This window comes from Cotesia typhae, unplaced genomic scaffold (assembly GCF_013202065.1).
Source record: "Cotesia typhae breed Kobodo isofemale line unplaced genomic scaffold, CoteBio_Ctyphae contig_4, whole genome shotgun sequence".
Taxonomy (NCBI): Eukaryota; Metazoa; Arthropoda; class Insecta; order Hymenoptera; family Braconidae; genus Cotesia; species Cotesia typhae.
In genome coordinates this window covers 7633355-7659181 of record NW_027423748.1, presented here as the reverse complement: position 1 = coordinate 7659181, position 25827 = coordinate 7633355, and the positions used below count along the sequence as shown (strand labels likewise).

At 26.6% G+C, this 25827-nt stretch overlaps 6 protein-coding genes across 9 annotated transcripts; 3 read left to right on the top strand and 3 right to left on the bottom strand.

Annotated features, from left to right (window-relative positions):
* Positions 1-717: 717 nt before the first annotated feature.
* LOC141527136 (microtubule-associated protein 1 light chain 3 alpha) lies at positions 718-3229 on the bottom strand. Its single transcript, XM_074242454.1, has 4 exons — positions 3069-3229; positions 2557-2719; positions 1860-2049; positions 718-1769 (listed from the first exon to the last, which is right to left on the bottom strand). Exons 1-3 carry the CDS (start codon positions 3109-3111, stop codon positions 1887-1889), a joined length of 369 nt encoding a protein of 122 aa, XP_074098555.1. The 5' UTR covers positions 3112-3229; the 3' UTR covers positions 718-1769; positions 1860-1886.
* A 1131-nt stretch (positions 3230-4360) lies between these two features.
* On the top strand, positions 4361-9067 carry LOC141527135 (dual specificity tyrosine-phosphorylation-regulated kinase 2). Its single transcript, XM_074242453.1, has 4 exons — positions 4361-5721; positions 5794-6365; positions 6470-7875; positions 7999-9067. The coding sequence occupies exons 3-4, from the start codon at positions 6808-6810 to the stop codon at positions 8947-8949; spliced, it is 2019 nt and encodes a 672-aa protein (XP_074098554.1). The 5' UTR covers positions 4361-5721; positions 5794-6365; positions 6470-6807; the 3' UTR covers positions 8950-9067.
* Positions 9068-12170: 3103 nt separating this feature from the next.
* On the bottom strand, positions 12171-14330 carry LOC141527087 (thioredoxin-related transmembrane protein 1). The gene is made up of 5 exons (XM_074242364.1): positions 14070-14330; positions 13776-13937; positions 13521-13695; positions 13335-13436; positions 12171-12790 (listed from the first exon to the last, which is right to left on the bottom strand). The coding sequence occupies exons 1-5, from the start codon at positions 14216-14218 to the stop codon at positions 12545-12547; spliced, it is 834 nt and encodes a 277-aa protein (XP_074098465.1). The 5' UTR covers positions 14219-14330; the 3' UTR covers positions 12171-12544.
* A 907-nt stretch (positions 14331-15237) lies between these two features.
* Positions 15238-20060, top strand: LOC141527085 (uncharacterized). Of its 3 annotated transcripts, none has more exons than XM_074242361.1 (4): positions 15238-16276; positions 17061-17662; positions 18293-19424; positions 19509-20060. In XM_074242361.1, exons 1-4 carry the CDS (start codon positions 15769-15771, stop codon positions 19970-19972), a joined length of 2706 nt encoding a protein of 901 aa, XP_074098462.1. In that variant the 5' UTR covers positions 15238-15768; the 3' UTR covers positions 19973-20060. The 3 variants fall into 3 exon arrangements, with proteins under 3 accessions (XP_074098462.1, XP_074098461.1, XP_074098460.1); XM_074242360.1 differs by having other exon boundaries at positions 15239-15696; positions 15762-16276; positions 18293-20060; XM_074242359.1 differs by having other exon boundaries at positions 15239-16276; positions 18293-20060.
* A 197-nt stretch (positions 20061-20257) lies between these two features.
* Positions 20258-21654, top strand: LOC141527635 (cilia- and flagella-associated protein 91). The gene is made up of 4 exons (XM_074243205.1): positions 20258-20638; positions 20743-20945; positions 21042-21383; positions 21427-21654. The coding sequence occupies exons 1-4, from the start codon at positions 20455-20457 to the stop codon at positions 21652-21654; spliced, it is 957 nt and encodes a 318-aa protein (XP_074099306.1). The 5' UTR covers positions 20258-20454.
* Positions 21655-21714: 60 nt separating this feature from the next.
* On the bottom strand, positions 21715-24297 carry Pall (F-box protein pallbearer). Of its 2 annotated transcripts, none has more exons than XM_074242362.1 (4): positions 24165-24297; positions 23981-24091; positions 23547-23795; positions 21715-22768 (listed from the first exon to the last, which is right to left on the bottom strand). In XM_074242362.1, exons 2-4 carry the CDS (start codon positions 24062-24064, stop codon positions 22025-22027), a joined length of 1077 nt encoding a protein of 358 aa, XP_074098463.1. In that variant the 5' UTR covers positions 24065-24091; positions 24165-24297; the 3' UTR covers positions 21715-22024. The 2 variants fall into 2 exon arrangements, with proteins under 2 accessions (XP_074098463.1, XP_074098464.1); XM_074242363.1 differs by having other exon boundaries at positions 23981-24079; positions 24165-24296.
* Between the last annotated feature and the right edge of the window lie 1530 nt (positions 24298-25827).

Sequence of the window (25827 nt, the reverse complement as noted above, 5' to 3'; positions counted from 1 at the left end):
AGAGTCAAGATGTCGTTTGATTGGCGCTCCAGTTATTGATTTAAAAACCCGCCAAATTTTAAATTATTCTTTAATACTAATGACACTGAAGTTAACAGACGTCTAAAAATTTTTGATTTTTTTTTATTAATTAAATTATAACTAAAAAGATATTTCTGAAAAATTGCACTTATAGTTTTTCAAGTTTTTTACATGTGACAATTTTTTTTTAATTGTTTAATTGAAATTTTTTCAATAAAAAATTCCTAGAAATTTTGAAAGGTCGGCTAACTTCATTTTCATGACATTAAAGTTAGCTGTCACTTAACAATTTTTTAATTTTTTTTAACAAAAAAATTTGTTCTAAAATTTTGAAAAAATTGCATTTTTTAATTTATTAAAATTTCTACAAGTCCATTTTTTTAATAATTTTTTTTTTGCTGAAATTTATTTGTTAAAAAAAATAAAAACAATTGTGAAGTGACAGCTAAATTTAATTTCATTCATTTTCATATTAAATTTAGCTTACTAAACTAAACTAAACTTAAAAAAATTTTTACTAATAATTTTTTTTTATATTTTCAGACGTGAAATTTTTTAATTAAATTTTTTTCATAATCATTTATAATTGCTAAAAAATTATAAAAAAATTTCTAATGTCTGTCAACTTCAGTGTAATTTTATATAATATATATATATAGGGTTATTTTTTTGAAATAATAAAAATAAAAGACTTCCATAGGTACATTTTATCTATTTAGAATTTTTCATTGACATTTATGTAGACCATTTATACATATTTCATTCAATATATTTATTATTTACATATTCACGCAGATATAATTATAATGTATGCCCTATTATATAAATCCTGTTTTTCTTTTTTTAATACACTTTGAAAAGTCATAAGTTATAAGTAAAAAATGTACATAATATAATAAAAATAATTATATGAAATTGTCAGGTATCGAAAAGTTTGACAAAAAAAAATAATCAGAGCCTCTTTGTGTATTTAATTTGCTTTTTGTTAGCAGTATAATTTTTAATTATTGATAAATAGATTTTTATATGAAAAATTATAAAAAAATGAAATCGATTTAATTGCTGGACGATTTCGTTTTTACTCTATGAGTTAAAATTCATTTATTATTTATTTATTTATAATTAATTGTAAATATTTATTATATTCTTTTGATCAATTAAAACCATCAATATATTTATTTGTTGTATTCATATATTAAATTTGTATATTATATATGTGATTAATTATTCTGTAGAGAAAGCATTAAATTGTTTCTGTTGTGAATCACACTAGATCTTAATTATTTAATTGAGATTTATTTTTTCTTTATTATTCTAGTATCAGACTACCTTGCTAACTTTTACGAAGGTATTTTCAAGATCAATATTTGAATTTAATATTGTTATTATTAGTATTATTATATTAATATAATATATAATTATGTATTTCTAATGATAATGATGATGATGATGATGATGATGATGATGATGATGATGATGATGATGCTGATTGCAACGATATAAGTGTACTCGTGTTGATTAACCATGCACTCATTTTGAAATCCATTCACGCGCCATTATTATTATTCTTATCATTATCATTATTTTTCAAAGAAAGCACCACAACAATTTTGTACCATAAAGAATTGAAAAAAAGTGAATTTTTTTCGCTTAAACATTTTCATTTATTATTTTTTGTTTCTTTTTTATCTAATGATTAATTTATATTGGTTTTTAACAATAATATCACGTAAAATTGTCATGATCATCTGAAAATAATAATTATTAAATTTTTTTATAAAATACATTAAAGAGTTAGTGCAAATAAAAACAAAAATTAATAAAATAAAATAAAATACCTTGATCAGTTGGAGTAATTTATAAAACTAACATCCAAAAACTTCTTGACTTGCATAAACCATATATAAAAATCCATCTTCATCTTTTTCTCGCTGATAAAGCTGGGCCATTGTCAAGCTACCACTTGCCATACTTCTTTGATTAACAAGCACAAAGAATGCTTGGGTTGGATGTAATTGTAATCTTCGTCTGTTAATAGTCAATAATCAATACATGGACAAATGACTATTCTAATTTTAATTTTTTATTGATTTAAATTAGGCTAACTTAGTAAGTGAATGAACATTAGTGCTCCATTTAAAAATATAAGATATAATCCTTGAATTATGTATAAAATAACTAAATAAATAAATTAATAAAATAAATAAATGACACTGAAGTTGGCAGACATTAAAAATTATTTTAAAATTTTATAATAATTCAATTATTAAAAAAAAAAAATTAATTAAAAAGTTTCACATGTGAAAATTAATAAAAATTACAAGTTAAAATTTTTAGAAGCATTTTTTTATTGTAATTGATTTGTTATTAAAATTTTCAAAATTGACAGCTGACGGCTAACTTCAGCATTATATAAATAAATAAATACCAAAATTATATAAAAATTTTGAAACAAAATTTCAACTATTTCGTTATATTTCAATGATGCTCATTCACTAAACCTACAATTATATTTCAACAATAATAAATCAATACCTTATAATTTTAATCAACTCCGCAACTGTCAAATGATCTGGTACCAAAAATTTAGATTTATCCGGTGGTGGTAGTTGTTTTTCACCGTAGTAACGTTCAACAATAATAGGTATTTTATTTGGATGACGTTCACGAATTAATTCCACATCAGATACTCGTTGTGCTAAAATAAAATCGTTAGAAAATAATATTTTAATAACTATTAAAAATAGATATATCGATAATACTCTTTACTAAATAATTACAAATAGGCGTTTTATTGTGATTTATCAAACAAAGAAAAAAAAATAACACCAATACAATAAATAATAATAATAGAAAAAAAATATGATGAAATAAAATGAATACGTATATATGTAAGCTGTGTCAAGTGGAAAGACAGTACGTTTTGTTATAAAATCAGTAATAAGAAAAAATCACTACTGTCACAACACTACTTATTATTGATGTTACTAAATAAAAATTGATAAATTATTGGATAAATTTTGATATTTAAATAAAGATATATTTACCAAATGATCGCTTTTCTTTAAACGACTTGGGTGTCAAGCTCATTTCGTTATTTCGTATTCTATTTATCAACTACTACGACGCACTTTGACACAAAGTCAGCTGTGAATTCACCAACACAGCTTTAACACAACAAACAAGTTCCTGAAGCTTGTCTCGTTTTGTTACGAACAGAAACTTACTGAAACGATAAAGAAAGACAGTGTTATCACATTTAAATGTATCAAACAAAGAAACTTTTAGTATAATGGTGAATAAAAGATTTTTGCGCATGCGCTGAAAATATACTCTATGTTATTATTGTTAGAAAAAAAATATATCACCTTATATTTTATTGGAACTTACAAAACTTGCTTATGCGCTTGATAATTTTATTGATTAATTTAATTATACAAAAGTTGTAACTTTACCATAATCTAGATCATCTCTAATTAATTTTAATTTATTTAAAACATAAAATGTCAAAATTTGTTAATTATTTCAACGTTTCAGGTCTCGAGTACTTATCCATCCGTAAAGTATCCTACAAATAAAATTTTAAATTAAAAAAAAAAAAAAAATTGGAGTAAAAATATTTTTTATTATTTTGAAATTAAATTTAGGAAGTAAAGTTTTTATTTTTAGGAGTATTATATTGGAATTTTACTGCCTTGTAAATTACAAACCTTAAATTAAATGTCAAAGCTTTTAGGGAGTTCTATTTTTGTTTAAAGTTCCATTTTTAATTATTATTTTGGTATTCTTCACTTTGTTAAAATTTTTTTGATAAATATTTTTTACAGAATGTTGAAATTTCATCATATGAAATTTTTTTTGCTGTCAATAATACTGAAGTTAGCCGTCAGCTGTTTTAAAAAATTATTTTTCAAAATTTGCATTTTCTATTTTTTTTTTTTAATTCCGGATGTCAATTTTTTTTTTGTCACAATTTATTTGTTAGATAATTTTTTAAAATTATCAAATATCAGCTAAAGTAATTTTCATATTTTCTTATTGTTATTGATTTGTTAAAAAAATTTTTAAAATTAACAGCTGACGGCTAACTTCAGTGTTATTCTCATTCAGACTTATATAGTCATTTCCAAAAACATGGATGTAATAACACTGAAGTTGACAGATATTAAAAATTTTTTTGGAATTTTATAGCAATTAAATTATTAAAAAGTTCCACATGTGAAAATTAATACAAATTACAAGTGAAAATTTTTAGAAGCATTTTTTAATTGTAATTAATTTGTTAAAAAATTTTTAAAAATGACAGCTAACCGCTAATTTCGGTATCATTGGATGTAAGTATTTAGAATAAGTGCGCCATTTAAGAATAAACTAGCGCCGTCTATTTACAAGTAGACGAACTGGGCCTGTAGTGATGGCGGAGATAACATCTGATGACGTGCGCATCTGTGTATTCAAAAGCCCAGGCCATCAAGCTAACTCCCTCCCTATGTCTTTCTTTTAGCTCTCTCTCGCTTGCTCTCAACTTGAACTGCTATGTACATACATTACATCCGAGGTGTATACACATACATACACACATGTATGATGTATAGAAGAGTTGATAATACTCCAGTGGTATATTTCTGTATGCCTTTGTATATGGACACAGTTGAACGCGTGATGGCGCGTGGGTGTGGAGTAGTTGATGCGTTATTATAATTTTCCACCTAAAAATTAGTGAATTTATCTATGAAAACTTGTATTAAACTCGAAGAGTGAAGTAGCCGAACAAAGTACACTATTAACATAACAATATATCAAACAATATAAATACTACTACATTGTCGGGATTGAAGTTTTTTTTTGTCACCCAAGGGATGATAGCATAAGGATACTGTTGAGCGTCACCTGTGTCACTCAGATGTATACAGTTAGACGAGACATTCGAGAGAAGGATTATTGTTGTAAAGTTTAAGATACAAGAGATAACAACTAACTTAAATATCCGGCCTCGGAGACAACAATTACTAGGAAAAAAAAAGGTATAAGCCACATCAGCTGTTTCGATTTATCATCAATTCATTAACAACAACATAAATACACTAAATACATTAGTGACAGTTCCTGTTTAAAGAGAAAGAGAGTAATTATTAAAAATTACGTGTAACAAGTTGACTCATAAACCCTCATAAAAAAAAGGGGCGCACGATTACTGCGCGTCCGATCATTGTACTTGTCGACGTAGCAGTATAAACTGGATTATTATTCTTTTTATTTATTTTTTACTTACTCTGTTTTTCAACATTTATTTATTTACATTTTATCAACTTAAAACTTGAACAAGTGAATTACTAATGGGTTTATTGTTGTGTCAAGTTATAAGTAATTGTCAGTTGATTTTTCGGGAAGAAAAAATAAAAAATTTTTTTTGTTGAAAACAATTTTTTTATTAGTAATTAAATGCACGTGTCAGTTGATACTAGAAGTAACAGCAACAGCAAGTGGAGGTCACTGATAAAGAAAGTTTACCGTGGGTGTTAATTTTGTTTTATTATCTTTTTACTTATTAATATTTTATATTAATTGATACATGCCAAGTGATTTCTTCTTACCTTACCGCGCCATTTAATTACTGGGGAAATTTCTACAACTAATTATTGAGTTGGTCAATTACAATAAATTGTCTACGATTAATTTCTTTAAGTGGTATAAAATCAGGTAAAATAATTGATATAGTAAATAAAAATAATTATCAATAAATACTTATGAATATTTTTTTTTTATTTTCAGGTGTACGTGACTAAATTTGTTCGGATAAATGAATAATGAGCTGAGAATAAATTACATAAGAAGAAGAGATATAATATGAACCATTGATGATATAAATGATGAGTACGATGTCCCTGATGATGATAGAGATGGAGAATGAGACAAATTGTTGATTACAGTATGGCTACTGTCGACGTGAGGTATCAGTATCACGTGGTGGACAGTAGTAATAGGAGAATATCAATTACAATTACGGAGCAAGGATTAAAAGTTTGACAAGAATAACACTTTTAGGAAGTGTGGATATCATTTGAAGGTGTTGTTGGTAAAGTTTTAAAGCAGTAGAGTAGACCAGTACAGTAGGAAGTGAGCTGAATGAAATACGAATAAGTCATCAAACTTAGCCGGCTCAGTGCCAACAACCTACGACGAGCTAGACAGCTCATAATGTGTTTGCCCTCGTGCACGATAGATTATAAAATTAGACGTGCTAAACCACGCTCAACAAGAGTTAGAAGAATACAGCGGACAAAAGAAAAAATTGATAGTGAAGACGAAGCTAATCTATTCTCAATCATACAACAATTATACCGGTGAGGATTATTCTAAACATTTATTATTATATATAAATAGTAAATAATATCAATACTCGACGTTAAGTGATGTTTAAATAATTTGAGTGATTTTTACCCTCTAGTCTTTCGCATTTACACATTAAACAAAAAAAAGATAATGTCTCACATTTAGCTCAAGAAAAAAAAAAAATAATAAAATAAAATAGTAAACATCACTCTTGTGATCTCATGGAATAGCATTAAAGGTTTATACAATCATGACGCAATAAAATTCAATTGATTAAATGAAAAAAGTAAAGCTGGATGGAAAAAAAATCAAGGGAATTATTGAGTGATAAAAATTAATGAAAATTAAACCAGAACAAAAAATATGAATCTAAATATTAAGAAGGTGCATTTAAATGACTGAGCCTTCTTGCTGAAGAATACTAAACATTAAATAATAATTGTGCAAGTACAAATGTCTAGCTTAACATTATCAGCTAGAACAATCGAGATGCCCTTGTCACTACCGACTCCGTTCGTGCCTATGAACGCAATCTCATCACAAACATACATAGGAACTAATGAAAATAATCATCTGCCGCCGTTAAAACCAGGTAATTATGCACCCAAGCAAGGCGAATCACCACCAAGTCATCTCACCCACTCGAGCCACAGTGGTAGCACTCATTTACCTAGTTTAGGATCCAGTGCTAATAACAGCTTACAGAATTTAACTAGTAATTCGGACAGCCTCAATTTGAGCCTTAGTTCTCATGTCAGTCACAACACCCACAACACAAATCACAATAGCCATTCGCAGCAATCAAATAGCAGTCAGTCAAACAGCCCGATGATAAAAAACGGGCGTTCTGAAAGTAATTCCAACAAGACTATACCGAAAATGGCAGTCTCACCGGAGATTGTGGTGAAGCTTTATTTTAATAAATTAACGTCGTATGAACAAAATGAAATATTTGCGTATCCGCAAATTTATTTTATCGGGGCTAATGCTAAAAAACGTCCAGCAATATTGGGTTTACCCAACAATCATAATTATGACAATGAACAAGGTTCATATATTCATACGCCGCATGATCATGTGGCTTACAGGTATGAAGTCCTTAAAGTTATTGGTAAAGGATCATTTGGTCAAGTCGTAAAGGCTTATGATCACAAAAATCATGAGCATGTGGCTCTTAAAATGGTGAGAAATGAAAGGCGATTTCATCGACAGGCACAGGAGGAAATACGTATTCTTGCTAATTTAAGAAAACAAGATAAGGACAATACTATGAACATTATTCATATGTTCGATTCATTTACATTTAGAAATCATATGTGTATAACATTTGAGCTCCTTAGTATAAATCTGTATGAACTTATTAAAAAAAATAAATTTCAAGGATTTAGCTTACAACTAGTTAGAAAATTTTCGCACTCACTGCTTCAATGTTTGGATGCCCTATACAAAAATAAAATAATTCACTGTGACATGAAGCCAGAGAATGTATTGTTGAAACAACAGGGTCGAAGTGGTATTAAGGTAATGATATTAATCAAATTTTTATTTATCTCAGATTTAACTTATCAATACAATATATTAAATTTTATTTTATTAACGTCTCTTTGTTTTAGTCGTTTTATTTTTTTTTTTTTTTTTTTTTAGGTGATCGATTTTGGTTCAAGTTGCTATGAGGACCAACGAGTGTATACATACATTCAAAGTAGATTTTATCGAGCGCCAGAGGTAATTCTTGGCGCTAAATATGGAATGCCAATAGATATGTGGAGTTTGGGATGTATTCTTGCGGAATTATTAACGGGTTTTCCTTTGCTGCCTGGTGAGGATGAAGCTGACCAATTGGCGTGTATCATTGAGCTCCTGGGAATGCCACCAAGAAGGTTGTTAGACAATGCCAAGCGTTCTCGTCAATTTTTTAGCTCTAAAGGCTATCCAAGATATTGCAAAGCAACGACCACTACTCACGGTACGACACTGTTACACGGAGGAGTCTCGCGACGTGGTAAAATTCGTGGCCCACCAGGATCAAAGGATCTAAAAGAAGCGCTCAAGAATTGTGAGGATCCACTGTTTTTGGATTTTATACGAAAGTGTTTGCAGTGGGATCCGGAACAGCGGATGACACCCAGCAAGGCACTTCGACACGCATGGCTAAGAAGAAGATTGCCGCGACCACCCGATGAGAAGGTCGATGGTGTTACTGGGCACTCGGTACAGCCAACAACGGCCGCAGTAACGACATCCGGTAGCCGTAGTTCTAGTAAAACAGCCCACGGCTCAGCTGGACTATCCAGCAAGTTACGTGAGCTGAATGACCAGAGATCCTCGACAATTCAATCACGACACCCTCAGCAGCCTTCATTGAGCCATCCAGTAGTGTCCTCAGTCAGTGGTGGTCACTCAATATCAGTATCCAATCATCCTTCATTAACGCAATCAAACCATCAGTCTCTAAACGCAGTTTCAGCGCACAAACATCAACAATTGCACTCACACAACGGCTCTTCGCACGACAGCCACAGTTCACATGGATCTTCTGGGTCAAGTAGATACGTGGTTAGTAAAGAGATAACATTGGTAGATCCTTGGCGGTAAATTAAGACTGCGAGTGTGTGTGTATGCGTGTTTATGTAAATGTACATGTGGATATGAGAAAAAATTAGATATAGAGTTATATATATATATATATATATATATATATATATATATATATATATATATATATATATATATATATATATATATATATATATATATATATATATATTGTTGTTATATCCAGCATAAAATTATAATTACAATGGTAATAGTAATAATACGTTTCGATTATTGGGAATAGATCTCAAGTGCCGTTAGATCATAAATCTATGCACAAGCTTTCGGTATTGATATCGAAGTCATACGGTTATGGTCAGGAAATTCTGCAAAGCCCATTGTTTGGAGTTAAAAATTATTATTATTATTATTATTGTTATTATTATTATTATTATTATTATTATTACTATTCTTAGTTGTCGTCTAGGCGCTAGACGTTAATCAAGTGCCATTCACTAATGAATGGAGCCAAGCTTTATAAAAAAATTCATTTTTAAAAATTGTACAAAAGTACCTACTGGATTTTATTTTATCTTTAAAATTGACACTGAACAAACTAACAATTAAAAATATATTGACGTCAGTATTAATTTTTATTACTGAAAAATCATGGCTAATTTAAATTATTATTATAACTGGTGACAAAAAATTGAACAACATTGGGCTAACGAAAATAATAGTTCATTATTATAAAAATAAAGTTCAAGACTTAGAAAAATTTAGCTTAGACATTATTATAAAATACAGAATGTCTTGTGATATAAAATTTAGGCGTTTATGGTTTATATATATGTTATAATTATAAGTAAGTTAGTGACTTAGTCGTATTTATCATGTAATCTATACTGAAATTGATTTGATTACAATGGTGACCCAGTGTATTTAAATATCACGCATTTTTGTGTTATTTTTTATTTTTTTTCTATTTTCTCTCTTTAATTAACACCAATGTATTTTTACTTCTTCTGATTGCTCAGGTGCAATCTCTAAAATCTAACATTATTATTATTATTATTATTATTATTATTATTATTATTATTATTATTATTATTAATATGATTATTATTAATATTATCTACGCATACATCTATTTATATTGTATTGGTATTTTTTGTTGCTTAACCAATAACTCATTTACATATAAATTTAAATTTCTTCTCATTGTGATTATTTTTTAAGTATGTTCAATTACAAATCACTTCACTGCCAGTCTCAAAAAATTTTATTAAAATTTTATTACGCTGTTTGTACACGATTGTTAAAATTATTTTGAGAAAATTTATTTGTTTCTCAGTAATTTTTTTTTTTTTGTAAATTAATTAATTTTCAATGTATTATTATAATTAATATTATTTATATAATGTGTGCATGCTCGTATAATAATCAATTAATTAATTAATATGTAATTAGATATGCTGATTACGTACTGCATATCTTTTAATTTTAATTGAACGGTTTCAATACCAAATCATAGAGAGAATTTTTTTTCTGTTGGTAACGATATGTGATTTTGTTGGTGAAATAGAATTCATACGGGCTAGTCAATTATATCAATTGTCATTGTAAAATTTACTTTATCCTAAAAAGCAGGCAGTCATTGATGTGATCAGAATTCGGTTAAGATAAATAGTAATAAACCAATGCGTTTAAATTATGAACTTGATTAGAAATTAATTGTTCAACATTAAATTAATTATTATCGAAGACTTATATATAATTGACTTAATTACGTTCTGTATGAAAATTAACATACATAAAAAAAAAAAAAAGCTTAAAGCATAGTTAATTAATAAATATATAAATATTATTAACATTATAATTGAACTGAATTAAAGAGACATTATCGTGTCTCAATGTACTATATGAGTGAATGTTTGTATTATAATATAATTATTGATGCATTTAGGACTTTATTCAGCATGAGTTATAAATAATAGAAAATATTACGTAATTATTTAAATTATTTCATCAAATTTTCTTTTAATATATATATATATATATATATATATTTTTTTTTTTTGTAATTAATATCAAAGATTGCATCACATCGACTTGCGAATTTTTTGAAACATTGTATTGTGTAATTGATAATAGAAAAAAAAGATTAAATAATTGTTTTATTAATTATTTAATAATCATTGATATAAAAAAAAATCATTTGATATTACGATTTGGCAAAAAGTTTCTATTTAAAAAATATAAACCATAATAAAAAAAAAAAATTTTATACAAAACTATACATAATACAACAATTGAAAATAATAAACAAAAAAGCTAATGCAATATTAGATGAAATAAATATTAATTATTATATTATTAATAATATTATGATTATCGTTATTATTAATAATTATGATTAATTATATAGTGAAGAAAAAAAAAATATGTGCACAAAGGTGAAAATTAGATTGATATAAATATTAAATAAAGTATAGACTGCCACTTATACCGTATTAAATCTAAATTGATAACAATTTATGCAGCCGACCAATTTTTACTTTGACGTAATATGCCCATTTGGGCAACTGGCAACCAATAATGGGCATGATATTGTGACAATTGTATAAAGAAGACATTATATCAACTGTTGTGATTTTTAAACATTATTTGTCTTGGATAAATAAATATTTGCTTTATATGTGCAAGTTAAATTAACATTGTGTAATTATATAAATTAAAATTTGAAAATATGTAATTGTAAAAGCTTATTTTAATTGATAAATGCATCTTTTAAAGATTGCGTCTTTAAGTAATAATTATTGGTTTAATTAAGTCTTTATATTTAAGTGACAGTGAAAAAGTTTGATCTCTTATAATTATTATTATTATTATTATTACTATTATTGATTATTAATTTTAATACTTATAATTGTAAACAAAAAATAAAATAAATAATTGCGAGCTGTCAAGTTTACACCAGATTAATTAATTACGGATTAATTATTATCGTATGCGTTGATAAGTAGATTGATATTACGATAATTAAATTGTATAATTAATTGATAATATAAATATGAAAAAATGGCAATACAACTATGGAATTTTTTTTTAAATAAATAAAACCTTATTGCCACCAGTCAAAAAAAAAAGTAAATAAAATAATTGATTACTCCAATTTTTTTTTTTTTTTATATTAAAAAAACCTTATCCTTAAATTTATAGTAATTTACTTAAAAAATAATTTCTGTATTAAAGTATTAATTTTTGTTTTTATTTATTAAAATCTTTTTTATACAACTTTTTTAAAATGAATATTATAAAGATCATTTGGATAGTAGCGTAGAAATTAAATGCTGATGAAAATAATTATTTGTTTAATTGAATAATAAACTGCTTTAATGTGATTGAAAATATTTAAATATTTAAAAAATTAATTATTCAACTAAATTAAAGTAACTATTAAAAATTGCAAGATAAATAATTAAAAAAATCAATTATCAATTAATGCAACATTAATGTAAAAATAAAAATATGATCTCGATGATCAAAATGCCATTATTTGATGCGTTTAAATCAGTCAGTAGTTAATTAAAACAACTGTTAATACAATTGCGAATGTATAAACGTAAAGTTAAGATAAAAATAGCGAATATAATCAGTCAGCTTTACGTGTTTTACGTTTACGCGCATTAGGACTATTTGCAGCAGAGCTCTTTTTACTGCTTTGCTTCTCTGAATCACTGGCTTCCTCATCAACTAAATCATCTTTTATGTTTTCATCCAATTCGTCTTCATCAGATACTTTATCCTGGGACGATTCGCTAGAATCTTTGCGCTTCTTGTTAACAACAGCCTTGGCGTGTTTAGGGGGAGAGAAGAAGTCAATAACGCACACGATCACCTGTTAATGTTATTTTATAAATCAATAGAATATAAAACAAAAAAATAGAACAGGCTACACGGAAAGAACAAAATTTTTATTTTTATTTTTTTCAACAAAATTTCTATTTGATTTTATTGATATATTTAAAAAAAATGCACTATTAGAAAAAAAAAATTGATTACCACGATTTTCAAAAATTTTCAAAAAAATTTATAAATTAAAAAAGAAAAAAGTTAATTAAATTAAAAGGATATTACAATTTTATAAAAAATTATATAAGCCAAGATTCTGCTAAGTATAATTCAAATTATACGGGATATTTTTTCGGATTATATCCAGTGTAATCTGGGACGTTATAATACAAAAATAATTTAGTATAATCTGGATTATATTTGATATTATCTGAAATTTTTTTTCACCACAAATTACACTAAGTATATTATAGGAGGATATATATACAGTGTAATTTTGTTCTTTCCGTGTAGAAGCACGACTGAATAGTGAGTTACAAAGCTCTAATACTAAGTTTGTTTAGTAGCTTGATAAAAAAAATTTAAATTACCAATCCTAAAAGAGCTCCCATTATGATAGTAGCGATAGCAAAAATAAAGTAACTTCCCCATGTTGGTAATCCGTAATCGTCCATCAATTGATTATGGATAGCCTTGAAAATAATTATTACAATATAATTATTTTGTCAATAAATTATACACTAATTAAACAAGTTATGATAATTAAGTAAATTTACCCGCAAAACTTGAGATAGTTTGAAGAATTTACTCATAAGAGTCATTTGAATAGACGTTGGGCTCTTCCAGCTTGATACGGGTTCCACTTTCATCCATGTTTTTGACCTTATGAAATCAACAAGCGATTCACGGTCTCTTGGACTCTTGTACTGACGGAATTCACCGTCTTTAACACTGAAAATATCAATTAAAATATTTATTAATGACTGTATAAAACTTACATGTTGATAAAAAATTTATCTATTATATTTTACTGATAAATTGTTGGAAGCGCAGTAACCATAAATCTACCGCTTAACCCAGGAGAGTCAGTGACATCGACTTTGCCCACGTTTATACCCAGACTCTTTTTCATGTCACCCAAGTACGACCATGTGGGCTCCATTTCTTTGCACGCTGGACACCAAGGAGCGTAGCTAAATGAATTAATAGATTATTATTATTATTATTATTATTATTATTATTATTATTATTATTATTATTATTATTATTATTATTTGAAAGTAATTAATTATTTGTTTTAAAGCTTGGTTAAATTTTCTACTCACAATTCTACCATCCATTCTCCAGTTAGCATGAGATTCCAGTTGTCTTCGGTAAATTGATCAACAGAGGAAGTTTTTTTCGCAACAGCCGCATTAGAAAAGGCAATTATACCAATACAGTACAATAATAATACTCCAATGGAACGAGACATCTTAATAATTATTGTAAAATCGCCGGTACTTTATTATTATTGTCCTTGGATACCTTGATCTTGATTAATGGAACTAATACTAATCACGCACTCTCTGCTACCGCCTTTCATCAACGTGGTAATGGCACTTGGCAACGACTTAAGCATCACCTATGGCCAGAAATTGTACTACTAAATATGTGATTGACAGCTGATAAATTAATTTTGTTACTTAGATTTCAAAATTTTATGAGAATCAATTTAGCAGATAATAATTAATTTTAAAAAAATTTTTAACAAATAAATTATGGCAAAAAAAATTGAGATTTGGAAAATTAAAAAATTAAAAAATGCAATTTTTTAGAAATAATTTTTCGGGGCAAATTTATTTATTAAAAACAATTATAATAGTGACAGCTAACTTTAATGTCATCAAAATTTTGAAGAAAATATAAATTGCAATTTTAATTAATTTAATTGCCAAACTAAGATCGTTTTTTATAAATTTTTATTATTTGCTACTACACTGTTTTTTTTTTTTTTAATACACAAATCAATTCTTTTATGACATTGAAATTAGCAGTCAATAAATTTTTTGATTTTTCTTGAAATATAAAATGAAACTGAGGTTGACAGACATTAGAAATTTTTTTAGAATTTTTTAAATATGAAATTAATATAGAAAAAAAATTTAATCAAATTTCACTTGTGAAAATTAATAAGAATTACAAGTGAAAATTTTATGACATTAAAGTTAGCTGTCACTTGACAATTTTTTAATTTTTGTTAACAAATAAATTATTTAAAAAAAATTGCATTTTTAATTTATTTAAATTTCTACAAGTCTATTTTTTTAATAATTTTTTTTTGCTATAATTTATTTGTTAAAAAAAATTAAAACAATTGCAAAGTGATATCTAAATTTATTATGAAAATAAATTTAGCAAATATTTAATAATTTTTAAAAAATATTTAAAAATTGTAAAAAATTATATAAACGTTCTTTAAAAATAAAAGAGATTCTCAATATGTTTATAAAAATTGATAAAAAATATATAAATTTCAATGAGATAAATTATTAGAAAAAATTTTGCTATGAGCGATTGATTTGTTCTTCTGTAAAAGAGAAGGTCTATATAAACTTATTGATTACAAAGTTATATGTACAAACATATAATAATTGTTATTTCTAATAAAACACCCTATGTATTAAATTAAACAACACTATTAGAAGTGCTCTATATATTTATAAGCCTATCAACTAGCACGCAAGCGCTCAATCCATTTAGTATATATGAGGGTAAAATATTTTTGTACATTGTGATTTTGACATATCAATAGTTTCAGTCTTTTTCTAACTCTAAAGTTTTTTATTTTTATCATCAATATCAACCAATTTATTTTTTATTCTTTACACTTAAACTATCTCCCAAAAAATTTTTAATAGCAGAAATTATAAAAAACAATATCTAACTAATTATTTGCCATATTTTTTATACGTAAGTAAATTAACAAGCATCTAAAAAAGTAAATATTATCCATTTAATGCTGATGTTTATTTCAGATTAATCATGTCGACAATTTACCCAACTTTACCTCGTTTGTCAGTGAAAGAAAGCTTTGACGACGATGAGCTGACAGATATTGACGACGAAGTGTTTATAAGAGACGGAAAAACAGGTGGTGGATTCAAATCACAAGATGAAGGTGTCAAAAGACCGTTAATGGCACCAAGGAAGAAACCTAAAACCAGTTTTGAGAGTCAAAAATTACCATTGCGAGCTCTATTACTGCCAATATGTTACGGCATTATGGCTTTGGTCCTTTTACTAGGACTGATAATGCTCTGCGTTGTTACAGTTAACATTTTTCCGGTACCATTTACGATGATAAAAAATTTATTTCCACCCAAAGAAAACACTGGGCTCAATTCAACTGATGAAGTTCTTCCTTGCACATCGTTGTCTTCGAGCATCGTCTGGGTGAGGACGTTGCCGAAACTGACATCAGAGGCACCCTTAAGAAGTGTTGATGTCGATGGTGACGGTGTCGAGGACATAATCGTCGGCTTCAGCACAGGTTTATAAAAATAATATCTAAAAATTTATAATAGTTAAGTTAGCTGTCACTTGACAATTTTTTTATTTTTTTTAACAAGTAAATTTGCTCTAAAAAATTATTTTTAAAAAATTGCATTTGTAATTTTTTTTAATTTCTAAATTTCAATTTTTTTTATAAATTTTTTTTTGCCGTAATTTATTTATTATAAAAATTCTTAAAATTATCAACTATCTGCTAAGTTAATTTTCATTAAATTTAGCTATCACTTCACAATTGTTTTAATTTTCTTTAACAGATAAATTATAGCAAAAAAAAGTTATTAAAAAAATGAACTTGTAGAAATTAAAAAAAATTTTAAATCCAATTTTTTGGAACTAATTTTTTTGTTAAATAAAATTTAAAAATTCTCTAGTGACAGCTAACTTTATTGTCATTAAAGTTAGTCGACATTGTTAATTTTTGGAGTTATTTTTTAATTATTAAATTAAAATTAAATATTATTTTTAAAAAATTGCATTTATAGGTAGTTTTTAAAGTTTTTTAAAATTGAATTTTAAAAAAAATTTTTTTGTAATAATTTTTTTACTAAAAAAATTCTAAAAAATTTTAGATGTCGGCTAACTTAATTTTCATAAAAATTTATTATTATTATTTTATTTATTTTTGTTTATTATTTTATTTTTATTTCAGATTTAAAAACAAGTTAAATTTTTTCATATTTATTTAGAGGTATTTTATTTTATTTTATTTTGCAAATTCAACTAGACTAATTTTACTAAAAATTAAAATACCATTTTTTTAGGTTTGGATACTCTTGATGCACCAGAATTCCTTTGCAATCTTTATTTCAAAGGCCAGACTCCATGTCTAGGAGGCGTAAAAGCTCTGGATGGCAAAACAGGCGAAACAATGTGGACTCATTGGACCGAACACGCGATATTTTCAATAGATTGTGCGTTTGATATAACTGACGACAAAACTAAAGACTGCATAATAACAGGACGTGGTGGAATTCTGCACGCCGTTGACGGGCAAGACGGAGCTGCTATTTGGGAAGTCTCGAACAAAGAATTCCCTGCCAGTGTCATGGAACCGGAAATAATTCTAAATGTTTATGATGCACGTTATATGACGGATATCGATGGTGATGGTATTGTTGATGTAATTGTCGCACACACTACTCAAACAGGTACCTTGCGCTCCAGTGAAATCATCATGCTTTCTGGAAAAACTGGTACTGTCATAAAAACAATGGACTTTTCAAAAAATGAACAATTGTTTATTGCGCCCCAGACTTTAGTACATCCGGATGGTGAAGTTATGTACTTGTTAGCTGCATCTACACCAGAGCAGTCAGGTGGACTTTACATTGTCTCACATTCTAATTTATTGTATGGAAAAATGGTAAGCCATCATTTTTAAATTAAAATATCCATGAAAATAATATCCAATTTAAAAAATAGAAAAAAAATTAAGTTTGAATTAAGTAAATAATTTTGAAGAACTTTACCTTCTTAATTTAGGTAGAAAAATTCTTTAACTAAAAAATTTTTGTTAATTTAACTAAATTTTACTTGATTCAAGACAATGAAATTCTTTTAAATTATTTTCTTGGTTCAAGAATTTTTTTTTTGATTCAAATTAATTTTTTTTTCTGTGTATAATAGTTTAAACTTAAATATTTGGAAATTTCTGTTTGATTTTATTGATATATTTTTTTTTTTTTGATAAATACATAAAAAAAATGAACTAAAAAAAAAGGTTGAAAAAATTTATAAATTTTTTTGAAAATTGTGATATTAAACTTTTTTTTTTTTTTTTAAATTGTTTTTTTATATACTTTTAAAAAAATTATCAAAAACATCAAAAAAAGATAAAATAGAAATTTTATCCAAAAACATGAGAGCCAAAATTTTTTCCAACTTTTAAAGGCAAAAAAGCTATCGAAATCTTTTTTTTTTTCCTTTCACGACATTTTATATCATAAATTATATAGTATAAAAATGATTTATTAATAAAATAAAATTTTTACAGAATTTGAAAACATTGCAGTATGGAAAAAGCAAAGGAGTATTATTAGCACCAATATTAGTTGACATAACATTAGACGGTACTGCTGACATAATTGTATCGTCTCTGGACTCAAAAGTACGAGCATACAATGGTCGTACTTTTGAATTAATTTGGAACTACACAGTACCTGATTCTGAAATTATAAGTATACCAATTCCCGGTTACTACAACGATGATGAAGTTCCTGATATAATGATTAAACATCAAGTTGGGCCTGGTTTTCCAGTTTATTATTACTCAGTGTCGACAATTCTGGATGGAAAAACTGGCAAACCGCTCCTGGAACAACCTATTAAAGATAGCGGCAATGGACAAATGTCTGGCTTATCATTATCCGTCGATGGCCCTGGTAATGACTGGTTTTTATACTGGTCAGCAAACTGCGTAGACCACAACAATGTCGATGAGAAATATCGGTTCCTCAAAGGACAAACATTGTTATCACAAAGCCGGGCTAATTTATGTAAATTGCGATTTAACACAACATTGAATACACGGCTGTTGGCAATGAGCCAACACATAGGTCCTCCCGGTCAGTCGTTGTATTTTTCTGAGGACTGGAAATCTGTTGAATTAAATAATTCTATCGATGCAAGACATGAAACAGAGGAGTATCTAAATAATTTACCTTCGCAAATGGAGATGAATAACGCTATGGAAAATGGGCCTATGGTTTCACAGCGTTCTGCTAAACCTAGAGTAAATACCCAAGAAAGAATTGAAGATGAGAGAATAATTAATAATTATCCGAATATGGAAAGTAATCTCGAAGGTAAAGGACCTAGTGAAATAAATTATCTAGTAAATAATAACAATGATGATAATAGTAATAATAATAACAATAATAATAATAATAATAATAATAATGAGAAAGAAATAATTGAAAATTATCCAGCGTACAATGATTTGTCAGAATACAAGACAAAAGTATCTAATGACTTCCCGGGGGAAATGGAGTGGAGTAATTCTAACAATAACGACTGGAATAATTTACCAATGGAGATGCGATATGAACGCAATGACCCGAATTCTCAGCAATCAAAGCAACGACGTAAACGTAATAATAAAATTGCTGATTCTGCGAGAAGAAAACGTAACATTAATATTAATATAAATAATAATAATAATAATAATAATAATAATAATAATAATAATAATAATAATAAAAATTATGAAGGTATTGATCAAAGCATACAAAGACAACCACCAACAGGATTACTTTTGCCGTCTTTGATTAAAAATCCAAAGACTACATCGATAGATCTTGTATTCTCAACATATTGGTTACCACCGTCAGAAGTCTCTCTTGTTTTGCTTCAGCAGGACCTCGAGTGTATCCATCTAAAAGAAGAGTCAGCTAGGCGTAAATTAGAACCATATGAACGTGAAAATATTATCGCTGATTGTTTATCCAATAGAGGAGTTAACTATAAACTATACCGCGAAGGTTTAGATCGCGAAAATGTTAAGTTTGCTCTCGGGCAAATGACAATTTATAGAATGAAGCTCGAATGCGTTTGCCCGGAAGATTTATTACCTGGACAGAGATGTAATAATATTTCTAAAACACAAAGTTGGCCTGCACATTTAGGTCGCAATGGCGATGGATATTTTCGGCCGTTTGTTAAACCTAACACGTGAATTTAAAGATACTGCGTTTATATTTTAATTACATGCACAATTTTAAATTATATTTCTAATTTAAGTTGTTTATTGTATAATAAATTTTAATTATAAAATAATTAAAACAATTGAGACTTTTTACATTAAAAGTATCAAATAATTAATCAAATATGTCATAAAAATATCTTGAAAAATTTTAAGACAGTATATTTATTTAAAAAATTTATTTATTAAATATTTAACGTCTTAATTGTTTCAATTAATAAAGATTAAAATCTGTGGAGAATTATAATTAAAAAATAAAGCAATGTCATTTGTGCTGTAATTGATTATTGATTTTTTTTTCTTCATATAAATAGTTCCAACAATAATTTAAAAATATTTTTCCATTCGAATTCATTCCATCTGCGGCTGCTGTCCTTGAACTGTTTGATCAATATTCAATTATATTTAATCTGGTATTTAAATCGTGATGTTGTTTGAATAAAAATAATAAAAATATGTATCTGTGTAATTTAACGCGTAAAAATGCGGACGATTTAATAATGCCGAATGTGAGAGTATTTGATTATGATTCTCGGGTCATGACTCCAAGAAATTTATTGTCCAAAGGAACTCAAACCGATTATAGAGATAGCGAAACTCAAACGATACCATGGGAGCCACCTTATAAACTTGCTTTAGGTATATAAAAAATTGTAATTAGAATTGTAAATTATTACTATTGAAAGTACATAATATGATATTACATTGAATTAAAATAATTATTTTTTATTCAGGTAGTAAAGAACCTGAAGTTCTTGGTCTTGAAAATTTATCATGGGGTAGTGGATTACCAGTAGGTAAAGATGAGTTAAAAATAATAAAGAGGATGAGAGTAAAAAAATCATGGGAGTCTTTATTACCTCCTCTTGATTGTAAGGTCAATGTACAAACACACAAAGCTATAATTACTATGATTGATAGAGACGAATGGTCTTTCCGTGACAAAGTAATCGCTTTTTTCTACTCAACCTTTTTTTTTTTTTTTTTTTTTTTTAAATCTATTTAAATAATTCTCGTTAAAAATATTTTTATCGTCATTCAGGAGCTGGAAATGATGATGAATGAACGTCTAGAGTGGATTAACAAAGTGATAAAGACTAATAATTACCAGCGAAAAAAAAAAATAATACAACGGTTTGAAAAAGTCGGTAAATATTTAAATCAATTACGGAATAAACGGATTAATGAAATAAAACGTGAATTAAATAGAGAAATTCGTAAAATAAGCGCCAAGAATCGTAATAAAAATTCGAAATTTATTAAAAATTCTGGGACAAAAACTACAGATTTTAAAGACGAATGTCTATTTAGGTTTAAGCTTGACGATGAATCGTTTTATGATTCATTGTTGAACAAAAAAACGCTGCAGGGTGAGTTATATGTGTTTATATATTAAGTGTAAGCTAGTCTAAGAAATAAATCATGTTTATGATCAACTTCACCTTGTATTTTGTTTAGATAAAAAAGATCCAATGAGCTATCTTACTCGGGTTAATCACATTAATCAACTAAATGATAAAAAGACTGATGAACTTTGTTTACGCGAAACAAGATGGACTGATGATATGCTTAAAAATTTACATATCGATTTAAAAAACATACGATTGAATACAGCATCTAAGGTGAGCATTCATATATATTCGATATGTCCTTAAATTTTTTTTTTTTTAAGCTAATTTTATAAATAACAACATTTTTTATAACTCAATGGTTACTTTTACAACATTCACATGCATATAAAGTTTTTTTCAAAATGAGCTAACGTGAAAAAGTTTTCTTATTTCAACGAGCAATTAAGTATTAAATTTTTTTAATGTAATTTAATTATGTAATAAAAACTTTTTATTGCCTTTCAATATTTATTATCGATATAAAGCATGAAATAATTATAATTATATTTTATATAATTTAAAAATAATCGATATCAATGAAAAATTTAATACTTAATTTGAGTGATTTTTTATAAATGATAATAAATTTATTTCTATTGAATCGTTTTTAATTAAAGCCTTAAATTTATATCTACTACTCTTTTCGAGATTCACTCAGTAAGTCGGACATAAATTTTTTAAATTTAATATCCGAAGCATCACATGAAGGCTTACGCTCCACGATAAGTTTGCGTTTTTTTGAATTAGGTTTAGAGTTATCGCACGAATCTTTTTGAACAGTCGAAATACGACGCTTAATATTATCTGTCGTCAAAGACTCATCACGGGCGCGACTCAGCTCAGCGGTCAAATCACCCATTTTTTGTTCCCACTCTTCAAAATGCCTGCGTAAATCAGCTATTTGCAGCTCTTGTTCATTCAACTTTTTAGCTTGTTCATGTAATTTATTGCTTTGTAAGCGCATTTGCGCGCCCTGGCGCTTCATACGGAGACGCATTTTACTCAATTTACTTCTTATCGCCATAAATGACAATTTATTTTTACGTGTTTTGCAAACAAGTTTTTTAAACTGCTGTTCCAATTTGTCGGTAGTGTGAGGATGGTAGCGGCCCAAAATAATCGAAGGACTACGACTGGTGCCCTGCGATGAGGTAGGGCTGTACGGAATCATCAAGCTTCCACCTGGCAAGTCATAACTGCTGACACTACTTATGCTTGATGAACTCATGCGTGACTTGAATGCTGGCATTATTTTTTCATCAAAGTGCTCCATTGCCATACTGCTAATGTCTCTCAACTCTTGGAGGATCTCGTGAGCTCGAGGCAAACTGTTTGAGTCTTTCACCAAGTGAAGAATTCGAAATATTTCATCAATCACCTAATTAAATATTTCTTTTTGACTTACATACTTCTCAAAGTTTCATCATTTTCAATTTTTTAATTGTTGTAAATTATGAAAATTAAGGCAGTAAAAATGTGTATCTTTACTCCAGATTACTCAACTCTGCGACATACTGTACTCAATAGAAATTATCGAATAACTTAAAAAAAAAAAAAAAAAAAAAAAAAAAAAAAAAAACATTAAAAAATCACTATTCAATTTTTTTTTGGTTTAATAATGTGTTTATAATTGCACAGAGGTGAGAAATTTTGAGTACAGTTTTGTTTTTATAAAATAAAATATTATTAAAAAAAAAAAAAAAAAAAAAAAAAAAAAAAAAAAAAGTTTGCGCGCCAAATTGATAAAAAATTTGATTTATGAATAAAAAATACTTGAATATAAATATTTTTAAGAAAAATTACTTGAAATTAAGTAATTAATTACTGAAAAAAATCAGGTCAATTTTTTGAGTCGAGTACTGAATGTCGCAGAGTTGAATAATTTGAAGTAAAGATGTGTTACTGCCAAAATTAATGTAGCACATATTTAATAATTAAAAAAAATTTTATAAGAAATAAATTATGGTAAAAAAAAAAAAATAAGAAAAAAAATTGACATCTAGGAATTAAAAAAAATAAGAATGTAATTTTTTAAAAATAATTTCTGGGAAAAAATCTTTTTGTTAAATAAAATTAAAATATTGTCAAGTGACAGCTAACTTGAATGTGATTTCTAAATTTGCTGATAATTAATTAATTAAATAAATATAAAATACCTTGCCAGGAATAAAACAGCAAAGGTTTTGATTAATATATTTCATGAATGTCATTGACAACATTGAAATACGGGTCTCAATGGCTGTTAAAACATCACAATGACGAGCTAATGAATGATTGCGTCTTTCAGATTCACGTCTTGGCAACTGGCTTTTTACTTCCCGGAGACATTGAGTGTGATAACGTTCCATGGATTGAAATCCGCGGTTCAATAATTTTTGGCATGTTTGGTCAAAATGTTTACAAACCTGTAAATAAAATTAAAAATAAACTATGCTGTGACAATAGAATTTTTTTTTTTAATTAAAGAATGCGCACTGTAAACTATGCAAAAACGCAATTTTTTTTGTTAACCCAAATCTAAAATTATATAAAAAAAAAAAAAGTAGTAATTATTAAAAATATTAAAAGCAATATAAAAATAAAAAATTACCAATCGATTTCGAGCAATTTCATCATACGACAATTTAGATAAAATTGTTTCAAAGACAACATCGGGTAATTCAATCAGCAACATTTTGGTTTATTTTTTCTGCAATACAATCTTTGAAATTACTTGTCATTAATTTGTGAGTATATCAATAAATTTAAAAATAATTAGCAGTGGATAAACTTACATATTTATTTGTTATTTTTGTAGAAACAATAACAAAACAAAACAAAACAATGCTGTTACTGATGTAATTACTAATTAAAAATGGCAACACTATTCTACGTGTTTGCTTTGAGTTTTTGTCTCTCTTTAGTTGATGGCGCAGCATTCGGGACTCAGGTCACAGAACTTGTGAATTTCAGCGAGAGATGGCGGGATAAATTTAAAAAATTATTTTTAATAGTCGATAAATAATAAATAAAAATGACACTAAAGTTGACGGACATTAAAAATTTTTTTAGAATTTTATAGCAATTAAATTATTATAAAAAAAAATTATTTAAATAGTGTCACATGTGAAAATTAATAAAAATTACAAGTGAAAATTTTTAAAAGTTTTTTTTTATTGTAATTGATTTGTTAAAAAAATTTTTAAAATTGACAGCTGACAGCTAACTTCAGTATGATAAATAAAGACATAACCATTAAAAAATAACAAAAAAAATTATTTTTACATTATTTTGATCAGATAATTGAATGACATAAAAGTCAGCTGTCACTTGATAAATTTTTAATTTTATTTAACAATTAAATTAATTCTAAAAAAATTGCATTTTTAATTTTTTTAAATTTCAAAATGTCAATTTTTTTTCTTCTTTTTTTCGCCTTAATTTATTTGTTAATAAAAGTTTTAAAAATTATTAAATATCTACTAAATTAATTTTCATGATAATTGAATAATTACGAACGAGGATTAAATAAAAATTTGTTTTTTATTGATAAAAAAAAAAAAATTCCATAGCAATAGACAAAAGAGATAGGAAAAACTCGAGCAATAAAGTTAAGTAGAAAAGTAACTGAAATTTAATATTATTTACGAATTTTATTACGCAATTTAAATGATAATATTTATGTTCCATCCCAAGTACAAGAAGTTTAATAAATAAATATAAGCATAGATAAAAAGCCCACGAACTGGTTTAGAAAAAAAAGAATTTTCTATTTGCCTATGGGGAAAAAATCAAGATGACAGCCATCAAGTTATTTTACATGTAAATAATCACTTGGATGTTTATATATATATATATATATATATATATATATATATATATATATATATATATATATATATATATATATATTCATTTGAACTTGATAAGTTAAATAGATGATTTTAAACAAAATAATTATCGAATAATAAGACAATATAATTATATGGACATTCGACCCGGACGTCCGTTCTTAATTGCTGAGCTTTAATTGGAGAGATATACACTTACAGCAAATCAATTATCCTCTGACTCTTCACTTGCATATTACTCAGTTTTAAAAGAATGCAAGAATTGTTCAATGCAGCGCTGATAGATTGATTTTTTTTTGTTTCATTTTTGTCGCAAGGTTATATTTATTATGTTTATTACATCACGTCCTAAAAAAATAATAATGAATAATAGAACTTAAAAAAAAAAACCAATATAAACATAGTTTTCTTCACTTAGAAAATAAAACCTTTTTTTGTATTGTTTTTATAAGTTTAAAAAATTTTTTTTCAAATTTCTACTTTGAATGGAAATTTTATCTCAAAATTAGCAATTTTATAAAATAAATAATGATATTATTTATATAAAAAATCTAATTTATTGCAAAAAAAGTCTTACACAATTTTTTAGCTTCACTCTTTTACTCAA

What these genes read in the sequence shown, in the direction of transcription:
- Pall (XM_074242362.1), bottom strand. Translation starts at nt 24,064, where the DNA reads ATGTTGCTGATTGAATTACCCGATGTTGTCTTTGAAACAATTTTATCT. An exon ending in AAATTGCTCGAAATCGATTG is followed by an intron (nt 23,796 to 23,980) that starts GTAATTTTTTAT and finishes TTTTATTTACAG; the next exon opens with GTTTGTAAACATTTTGACCA. An exon ending in GCTGTTTTATTCCTGGCAAG is followed by an intron (nt 22,769 to 23,546) that starts GTATTTTATATT and finishes ATATTTAATTAG; the next exon opens with GTGATTGATGAAATATTTCG.
- LOC141527136 (XM_074242454.1), bottom strand. Translation starts at nt 3,111, where the DNA reads ATGAGCTTGACACCCAAGTCGTTTAAAGAAAAGCGATCATTTG. An exon ending in TAAAGAAAAGCGATCATTTG is followed by an intron (nt 2,720 to 3,068) that starts GTAAATATATCT and finishes ATTTTATTTTAG; the next exon opens with CACAACGAGTATCTGATGTG. An exon ending in GAGTTGATTAAAATTATAAG is followed by an intron (nt 2,050 to 2,556) that starts GTATTGATTTAT and finishes GACTATTAACAG; the next exon opens with ACGAAGATTACAATTACATC.
- LOC141527135 (XM_074242453.1), top strand. Translation starts at nt 6,808, where the DNA reads ATGTCTAGCTTAACATTATCAGCTAGAACAATCGAGATGCCCTTGTCA. An exon ending in AGGGTCGAAGTGGTATTAAG is followed by an intron (nt 7,876 to 7,998) that starts GTAATGATATTA and finishes TTTTTTTTTTAG; the next exon opens with GTGATCGATTTTGGTTCAAG.
- LOC141527635 (XM_074243205.1), top strand. Translation starts at nt 20,455, where the DNA reads ATGTATCTGTGTAATTTAACGCGTAAAAATGCGGACGATTTAATAATG. An exon ending in ACCTTATAAACTTGCTTTAG is followed by an intron (nt 20,639 to 20,742) that starts GTATATAAAAAA and finishes CAGGTAGTAAAG; the next exon opens with AACCTGAAGTTCTTGGTCTT. An exon ending in AATGGTCTTTCCGTGACAAA is followed by an intron (nt 20,946 to 21,041) that starts GTAATCGCTTTT and finishes ATCGTCATTCAG; the next exon opens with GAGCTGGAAATGATGATGAA.
- LOC141527087 (XM_074242364.1), bottom strand. Translation starts at nt 14,218, where the DNA reads ATGTCTCGTTCCATTGGAGTATTATTATTGTACTGTATTGGTATAATT. An exon ending in GGAGAATGGATGGTAGAATT is followed by an intron (nt 13,938 to 14,069) that starts GTGAGTAGAAAA and finishes TAATTCATTTAG; the next exon opens with CTACGCTCCTTGGTGTCCAG. An exon ending in TGGGAGCTCTTTTAGGATTG is followed by an intron (nt 12,791 to 13,334) that starts GTAATTTAAATT and finishes TAACATTAACAG; the next exon opens with GTGATCGTGTGCGTTATTGA.
- LOC141527085 (XM_074242360.1), top strand. Translation starts at nt 15,769, where the DNA reads ATGTCGACAATTTACCCAACTTTACCTCGTTTGTCAGTGAAAGAAAGC. An exon ending in AATCGTCGGCTTCAGCACAG is followed by an intron (nt 16,277 to 17,060) that starts GTTTATAAAAAT and finishes CCATTTTTTTAG; the next exon opens with GTTTGGATACTCTTGATGCA. An exon ending in ATTTATTGTATGGAAAAATG is followed by an intron (nt 17,663 to 18,292) that starts GTAAGCCATCAT and finishes AAATTTTTACAG; the next exon opens with AATTTGAAAACATTGCAGTA.